Source organism: Chaetura pelagica, unplaced genomic scaffold, assembly GCF_000747805.2.
Source record: "Chaetura pelagica isolate M959 unplaced genomic scaffold, ChaPel_1.0 scaffold590, whole genome shotgun sequence".
Lineage (NCBI taxonomy): Eukaryota > Metazoa > Chordata > Aves > Apodiformes > Apodidae > Chaetura > Chaetura pelagica.
The window spans coordinates 86,319-95,194 of NW_009951804.1; the positions used below are offsets into that span (position 1 = coordinate 86,319).

Below are 8,876 nucleotides of genomic sequence, written 5' to 3' on the forward strand. Positions count from 1 at the left end.
TGGGGGCACGGATTGGTGTGACATTAAATCAGTATTTCCCCAAGTTGAGTCTGTTTTGGCCTGGTGTTCAATCAGTGAAGATCCCTCCTTGTCCTTGGTCTCGACCCAGGAGCTTCTAGTTGGGTTTGTCCTCCCAGCCCAGGGTGTATGGGGGGAGCAGCCCCGGGGCTGTTCCACTGGGTTGGACCCAAGCCACGGGGTTTGGAGTTTTTGTTTTCCCTCAGCCCAGCCCAGCCCAGCCCAGCCCAGCCCAGCCCAGCCCCAGGCTGACTCACTGATCTCCAGCTGCCTCTGGATCCGGCCCTTGCAGCGCTCCCGGTAGTCGGTCTGCGTGGCGTTGTACTCAGACATCACCTCCACGAACTTGCGCGACAGCGTCGAGTGCTGAGCAGGGGAGAGGAGACCAACAGGGTGAGGGTCCTGCAGGAGGGACAGACCCACCACCCCCGGAGCAGCCCCTGCACCTCTGGCACCCACAAAGCACTGCCAGCCCAGGAGCTGCTCTGAGCGGCGTCAGGAGGTGACGCGGCCCCACAGGGAGCTCCAGGTGCCCCTGCTCAGCCTGGTCACCCCCAGCCCAGCCCAAGCAAGGTGTGCACCCCCAGAGGATATGCAGGGGTCACAGCTGGCAGCCCCCTCCTCACACCACAGCTTGTGTGCTCTGGGTCTTGTGTGCACGGTGCTCTGGGTCAAGCCCAGCCTGTCCCTGCCAGGACCTGCTGGACCCAGCACAGGCACAGGACAGACGGTGGGTGTCCCTCTGGGGTGCTGGGACTGGGCAGGGAACCCTGGGGGGACCCAACCTGGCTAGGGCACAGCTTGCGAGGGGAGCTTGTCCCCTCCCCACACTGGAGGGCTCCCGCAAGCCCCAGCCCCACGGGGATGTAGGGGAGGACCACTTGCCCCAAACTGAGCAGCCAGCCCAGGGCAGGTGGTGTGGTGGGGCTGTCACCCCACACTAGAGCACCCTCATCTTCAGCAAGGCCTGAGCTCACCCTTAGTGAGTTACAGCTGACAGAGCTGAAGCCAAGGATTGTACCCAGCCCTGATGAGCTGGAGCAGCTCTTAAGCCTCCATAGCAGAGCCTGACAGCACCTCTGCAGGCTCAGAAGTGTCTCCTGGGTGTTTCTACACCCAGAGCAGCTCCAGCCAACCCACCTCCAGGAGACTGAAGACATCTGAAAGACACACTTGTGTTTGCTTTGCAGCTATTCTAAGCAAGAAGCAGCTCCATCCTCATGGCAGAGCCTCAGCCTTGGCTCATCTCATCCAGCCTCTGCTGGCAAACCTCACAGGGGAACCTCAGCACCTGCAGCCTCTCCCCAAGAGCTGACCAGCACCAAGCAAGGCCAACAGCTCTTGGGTGTCATGGCTTGAAATCCAGCAAGAACGGGATGTGTCACCTAATCAACTCTTCTTCTGCCTTCTCTAAATTGCCTAAAACCCAGTTTGTTCTCACTCGGCTGTGAAGTATCAACACAGGTTGATCTGTAGCCAAATATAGCCTGGGTGTTGAGTGACACCCCTTTCTGCTCCTCAGCACACCACACCACTCTTCTCCTTCAAAAGTTCTTTGCCTTCGTGTTGATTTTGTCAGATTGTTACGTTCTGTTCCCCCGGGCATCCCACACGTCTACAAAATGCATCTCATTTTTGAAGGAACACGCAGTTTTTGTGCATAACGGGCTGGAAAAACCCATTTGAAATGACTTTCAGTCACTACATGGAACCACCTGAATATTCAGAGTAAATAAGAAGAATATAAAAATGTAAATTGCATTTGAAAGAGACTCGTTCAACAAAAAGTATTGACTGAAGTTAGGACACAGGGTTGCTTCACCTGGGGCCAACAACTCTGCACTCCTCAGGCATGGACAGACTAGATGGGACTTGGACAGGCTGGATGGATGGACTGGGGTCAACAAGGCCAAGTGTCACATCCTGCACTTGGGCCACAACAACCCCAGGCAGTGCTGCAGGCTGGGGACAGAGTGGCTGGGAAGTGCCTGGTGGAAAGGGAGCTGGGGGTTCTGACTGACAAGCAGCTGAACGTGAGCCAGTGTGTGCCCAGGTGGCCAAGAAGGACAATGACATCCTGGCCTGTAGGACCAGGGAGGTGATTGTCCCTCTGTACTCAGCACTGGTGAGGCTGCACCTCCAATACTGTGTCCAGTTTTGGGCACCTCAATCCAGGAAGGACATGGAGGTGCTGGAGCGTGTCCAGAGAAGGGCAACCAAGTTGATCAAGGGCCTCAAGAACAAGTTTTATGAGGAGCAGCTGAGGGAGCTGGGGCTGTTGAGTCTGAAGAAAAGGAGGCTGAGGGGAAACCTCATCACCCTCTGCAACTGCCTGAAAAGAGGTTGTAAGGAGGCAGGTGCTGGTCTCTTCTCCCCAGTAACAGGTGATAGAACAAGAGGAAATGGCCTCAAGCTGCACCAGGGGAGGTTCAGACTGGACATGAGGAAGAACTTTGTCACTGAAAGGGTTGTCAGACATTGGAACAGGCTGCCCAGGGAGGTTGAGTCACCCTGGATGTGTTTAAAAGTCATCTAGATGTGGTGCTTGGGGACATGGCTCAGTGCTGGGCTTGGGAGAGCAGGGTCAATGGTTGGACTCGATGATCTTGAAGGGCTTTTCCAACCTCAGTGATTCTGTGATATGGGGAAAGCAGCTCCATTTGCTGCACAACCAAGTTGGACTTCTAAAGAGCTCAGTCAGCTCTGGGTACACACAGGGGGCTTTGACACCCCTACAAAGCATAGACTGGAACCTGGGACATTGGTCTTCAACATCTGAATGAAGAGAAAGACACTTCTGAAGTGCTCATCCTGGGAGAGAGCCCAGGGGGGATGCCAGCTCTCCTCCTGAGCCTGTCAGGGTTACAGCAGATCCCACCCCTGCCTTGCCACCCTTGGGGTTTGTTTCAGTCTTTGAACTGGCAGGGTGAACATTTCCACTGCACCATCTTATCTAGATAAATCAAGCCCAAAACCAACTAGAGGAAAAGCTCTTCTGAACAACAAGGACCAAAAGTACTGATACTTGGAAGAAGGGCAGGGATCTCCTGGTCTCCTCACCACTGTGCTGTGATCCCACAACCAGGAGCAAACCTGGGTGTCAGGAAAGGCTGAAGGAGCTGGGGCTGTTCAGCCTGGAGATGAGAAGGCTGAGGGGAGACCTTATCAATGGTTACAAGTATCTAAAGGGTGGGTGCAAGGAGGATGGAGACAGGCCCTTCTCAGCAGGGCCCAGTGTCAGAACGAGGGGCAATGGGTGCAAGTTGGAACATGGGAAGTTCCTTTGAAATATGAGGAAAAACGTCTGTACAGTGAGGGTGACAGAGCCCTGGGACAGGCTGCCCAGGGAGGCTGTGGAGTCTCCAGCTCTGGAGATATTCCAAACCCACCTGGATGCAGCCCTGGGTAAAGTGCTCTGGGTGATCCTGCTTCAGTGGGACAGTTGGATTAGATGGTCTCTAGAGGTCCTTTCCAACTCCAGCAGTTCTGTGATTCCTGCTTGGATGTTCCTGGGTGGCTGGGAGCTGGAGGGGACACCTGAGCTGCACACCCACCAGGACCAGCTGCAAGAGCCCCACTGTGAGGCCATCAGACCTGAGGCCACAGGGGATCTGAGGGCAGAAGCACCTCTCCTGTGGAGACAGGCTGAGAAAGCTGGGGTTGCTCAGCCTGGAGAAGGCTTCCAAAATTCACACTCACACCAGGAGCACACCAGGTATGGGAACCCAACGAGCACCAGCAGGGACCAGGGACATCTTCACACTCCTGGTGTGTTGCAGCTCAAAAACTGCCTTCAGGCAAGTCCACCCCACACTGCTCCCCAGGGGACAGCTACAAGGGTCAGAGGGTGCAGCTGCTGCCAGAGCTGTCAGCTCCTCTTACCCACAGTGACAAAGCAAAGCCAGCAGCACAACCATGGGACAACACTGCTCTGTGCCCTGCTCACCTGTCCTGGGCATGGGGACCTGGCTACAGTGCCCACCTCAGCCTCCCAACACAGGGGCTCCAAGCTGCAGCCCCAGGGAGCTCCTCTCCCCTGATTATCTGAGACTAGAGAAATGCTAAAAAATGCCCAAATTACAAGAAAAGCTTCCACTTCCTTGTCCATGGCTGAGGGAGTTGGGGCTGTGCAGGCTGGAGAAGGGAAGGCTCCAGGAGACCTTCCTGAGGCCAATCAGTGCTTGAAGGAAAGAGGAAGAGACTTTTGAGCAGGGCCTGCAGTGACAGGACAAGGGACAAGGGTTTAAACTGAACCAGGGTGGGGTTAGGTTGGACATAGGGAGAAATGGCTTACACTGAGGGTGGTGAGACCCTGGCCCAGGTTGCTCAGAGAAGCTGTGGCTGCCCCATCCCTGCCCAGTGTTGAAGGGCAGGTTGGATGGGGCTTGGAGCAGCCTGGTCTGGTGGGAGGTGTCCCTGCCCATGCAGGGGGGTTGGAACTAGATGAGTTTTAAGGACCCTTCCAACCCAAACCACCCTGGGGTTCTATGATTACTTCTAGTGTTTGCACAGCAGAATTTGACTGCTCTGAAGCCAAGCACAGCCCTCCTCTCCCATCACCTCCTGGGCTCTCAGAGCTGCCTCCAGACAGTTCCCATCCTCCCCTTCCCAGTGTCCCAGGGCAGGGACTCACCTGAGTTTTCCTTATCCTCAGGTCAGCAGATGACCTGTTCAGTCCTTCCTCTTGCTCAATACTCTGCTCAATACCTGGTGGGGGTAGAAGGACACATTATTTCATGCTGCTCAGAGAAAGGAAAAGGGCTTGTTTGTGGAGGGATTGGAAATGACTGAAGCCAGTTGAGGAGAACCTGGAACCATCCCCAGCTCCTGCCTCCAGCCCAGGATTCAGCCTGGGTTGGCAGCAAGGCTGCCCAGCTCTGGGTGTGCTCATCAGGCTGGGCCTCAGCACCATCCAAACCCCACGGAGTGCTGCTCTGCCCCAGGAGCAAACCCAGAGCTAAAATGTCCCCAACTCAAGCCTTCTTCCAGGGACTCCAAAACCAGCAGGTCGGCAGCTGCCAGGGCCTGCCCAGGGGGGACCCATGAGTACACCCCCTCCTGATGACTAGGCTGCTGCAGCAGGGCAGGGATTTGCCCTTTTCATCCCACCTGGCAGCACAAAGGAGTGAGATGAACTCCTCACCTGCCCAAGGAGCATGAAGGGCTGCAGGGAGGAGCTGTGGTTTGGGCAGGAGAGGGCATGGGGTGGCAGCACAGGAGGTCCAGCACAGAGCAAGGCTGTGCAGATCTGCTCCTCAAGGCCAGCCTGGGACATGCTAATTCAAAAAGTTCATTTTAGACACTTACAAAGCCTGGAAGAAAGCTCCCAGCTGGCCCAGGGTGCAGAGGTATGTGCCTCCATGTAGACTGACCTCCAGGTGTGAGCTGGTGGCATCCCTTGAGTTTGGCTCAGGATGCCAGAAGACACCCAGACCGGGCCAGGCTGTGTGTCTGTAACCTGCCCTGTCCTGCCTACAGCAAACCACCCCAAACTGTCCCCATCTGAGCCAAACAGCAGGTGCCACCAGCACAGAGCTGCCAGCCAGGGCCCCACCACAGTGCTGGTCATGGGGCACGAGTGGGAAGAGATGAACAGAGGGGCCTGGAGCAGAACCCAGGGCAGTAATGCTGCACCCCAGCCAGGATGGGAACTGTGCTACCCATGGCACCATCACAGGTAGACAGTGATAAGATGAGGGGAACTGTTTCAAGCTGGAAGAGGGGAGATTGAGATGAGATCTTAGGGAGAAATTCTTTGCTGTGAGGGTGGTGAGACCCTGGTCCAGGTTGCCCAGGGAAGCTGTGGCTGCCCCATCCCTGGCAGTGTTGGAGGGCAGGTTGGATGGTCTAGTAGGTGTCCCTGCCCATGGTGGGAGGTTGGGACTAGATGATCTTGAAGGTTCCCTTCCCCAAACAACTCCATGACCAACACTCACTCTTTAGCTTGGAGCGCACTTTGTTTGCCGTTTTCTTTATGTCCGACATCAGCTCCTCCAGCTCCTCCTTTGTTTCTGGGGAGAGAGAAAAGAGCAAACATGAGTAAGTTTGAGACACTGCTAAAACCTGCTGCCCAGCCCTGCAGTGTGTGAAGACCAGATCCAGGGAAGCTGTGGCTGCCCCATCCCTGGCAGTGTTGAAGGGCAGGTTGGATGGGGCTTGGAGCAGCCTGGGCTGGTGGGAGGTGTCCCCGCCCATGGGACTGGGTGATTTTGAGGGTTCTTTCCAACTCAAACCATTCTGTGGGTCCATGGTCCCTGTCCCAGAAACCAGAGCTTCCTAAGAGGAGCTGAGATGTGCCTGTGTGCCCCTCAGCACCCTGTGCCTGAACAGCTGCAGGACCCACCTGAGCACAGCAGCAGGGCTGGAGCGGGGGGCTCAGGCCTGTGCCCTTCATGCAGGGACCCAACCCAACCATGCTCTGCCCCTCATGGGGTGTGAAGGCTGGGTGGTGGACATGTCCTGCTGGACCTTTGGGCAGCCTATCGCCCTGCCCTGCCCATGGGACTGGCCAACCCCCCAAGCCAGCAGTGAGCAGCACATTGCAGCATCTCCAGATTCAGCTACCAAAGGAAGTCTGAACCCACCTGCCACTCAAATATGATTTCTGGGAAATGCTGCCACCCTCATGCTCCCTCTTGATTTTGATGAGGTCAAGACCTAATTCAAGAAAAGTTGGTTTAACAGACCCCAGGCACATGAACTGAGTCACTCCAGTGGCTGTGGTGGCTCCCAGCTGGCAGTCACAGGCACAATCACAAAATGATGGTGACAGGAACGTGCTGGGGGAAAGTCACATCCCACCAAGGGCTGCAGACATTCCTGACTCAGAGCTAAGAGATTCAGCACCCTTGGGAAAGAAGAAGATGGACCTGTGTGTGAATGTCTTCACCCTAGGCTCCAGGATGTTCTGGTGAAGACCAGACCATGGCCTCACTGGGGGACCTGGTGTGATTCCGTAATTGCTAGAGAATAAGCACCATGTAGGGAAGGGCAGAGAACATCTTCAGGTTGGGCTCTCACTGAAGTGGCTAACTCTTCTTCATTGGTGAAAGAGTTTGTATTGAATAAAGAAACCAGCCTGAGCTGAGGAACAACCCGTGGCCAGGAGCTGATGGAGAAGCAGACAAAAACCCAGAAGTGTGAGGGGACAACAGGTTACCATGAACATGAGGACAGGCTGAGAGCTGGGCTTGTTCACCTGGGAAGGGGAAAGCAAAGGGGGCTCCTACTGCTGCCTACAATGACCCAGAAGGGAGAGACTGGTACCAGACTTTCTTGCTGGTCCTTGGAGGTGACCTTCAGCTTCTTGCTGAAGCTTGAAGCTGCACAGGGACAGTGCAAGCAGTGACAGACCAAGCTGGGACACACAGAATTCAAATTAGATACTAGGGAAAAAAAATGGTCATCATGAAGGTGGTCAAACAATGAGCCCAGAGACATGGTGGGATGTCTGTCCTTAAGGATATTCAGCGTGTGGCTGGATGAAGGGCTGAGCAACCAGCTCTAATGGACCTGCTGGAGGGTACTGGACCAGGGGCCTCCCAGGTCCCTTCCCACCCAAATCCACCTTTGATCTTAGGAGACAATTTCACATCACTCACTGCTGCACACCTTCTGTACATAGTCAGGTCTCTTCTCCCTGTCACAGCTGGTGACAGGATGAGAGGAAATGGCCTCAAGTTGTGCCAGGGAAGGTTCAGATTGGATATTAGGAACAATTTCTGTACTGGAAGAGTGGTCAGGCATTGGAACAGGCTGCCCAGGGCAGTGGTGGAGTCACCATCCCTAGAGGTGTTCAAAAAACGTGTGGATGTGGCACTTCAGGACATGGCTTAGTTGATGTGGTGGTGGGTTGATGGTTGGACTTGATGATCCTACAGGTCTTTTCCAACTCTCCTACTGGATGAGGAGAACGCTGTGGACATTGTGTACCTAGACTTTGGCAAGGCCTTTGACACCCAGACTAGGATGATTCTGTGATTCCCTTCTGGCTGTCAGCCTGGGCTGGAGGACATGCTGTGTGATGCTGCCCTGGTGCTTCCTCTGAGGGTCCAAATGACCATCCCCCTGTGCTGGCCACTCAGGAAGGGCCCAGGACCGACCCAGCATGGAGGGACACGAGTTATGGAGCTAGGCTGCCTTCCCTCCAACTATTTCCAACTGAGCAGCAGGGGGAAAACCCTCCTTCTGGCTGGCTCTGAGGCCCAGGATGCCTGCACAGCCGCCCCAAACAGTTGTCTTCCCATCCATGGCGTCTGTTGAAGTGACTCACTCCACACTATTTAACACTCGGCAACAGGAAGAAGCAGCACCACAACATCACCACCACCATGGCCTTGCTCTCCCCAGCAAACAGGGCTGCCCTGAGGGGCAAGAGGTGTTTCACAGACTCACCAAGGCTGGAAAAGACCTTTCAGATGATCAAGTCCAGCCTATGACCAACACCCCCACATCTCCAGACCAGGGCACCAAGTCCCACCTCCAGCCTTGCCCTGAACACCTCCAGGGATGGTGCCTCCACCACTGCCCTGGGCAGCCCATCCCAGTGTCTGATCACCCTCTCCATGGGGAAGTGCTTCCTGATATCCCACCTAAACCTCTCCTGGAGCAGCTTCAGGCCAGGCCCTCTTGTCCTGTCACTGGTTGCCTGGAAAAAGAGCCCAACCCCACCTGAGCACAACCTCCCTTCAGGTGGTTGGAGAGAGTGAGAAGGTCCCCCCTGAGTCTCCTCTTCTCCAGGCTAAACACCCCCAGCTCCCCCAGCCCATCCCTGTCAGACTTTCCCTCCAGTCCCTTCCCCAGCCCCGTTGTCTCCCCTGGACCTGCCCCAGCACCTCCAGCTCCTTCTTGCAGTGAGG

The 8,876-nt window shown here is 55.6% G+C and overlaps 1 protein-coding gene across 1 annotated transcript in view; it reads right to left on the reverse strand.

Moving 5' to 3' along the window:
• The window catches only part of STX1A (syntaxin 1A (brain)), a 65,989-nt gene that overhangs the window by 12,413 nt on the left and 44,700 nt on the right, over positions 1 to 8,876 (reverse strand). The window contains exons 4-6 of the mRNA XM_010007804.1: positions 5,955 to 6,029; positions 4,652 to 4,725; positions 276 to 384 (exon numbers count right to left, since the gene is read on the reverse strand). Coding sequence (XP_010006106.1) covers positions 276 to 384; positions 4,652 to 4,725; positions 5,955 to 6,029 — 258 coding nt within the window. The remainder of the gene's footprint in view (positions 1 to 275; positions 385 to 4,651; positions 4,726 to 5,954; positions 6,030 to 8,876) is intronic.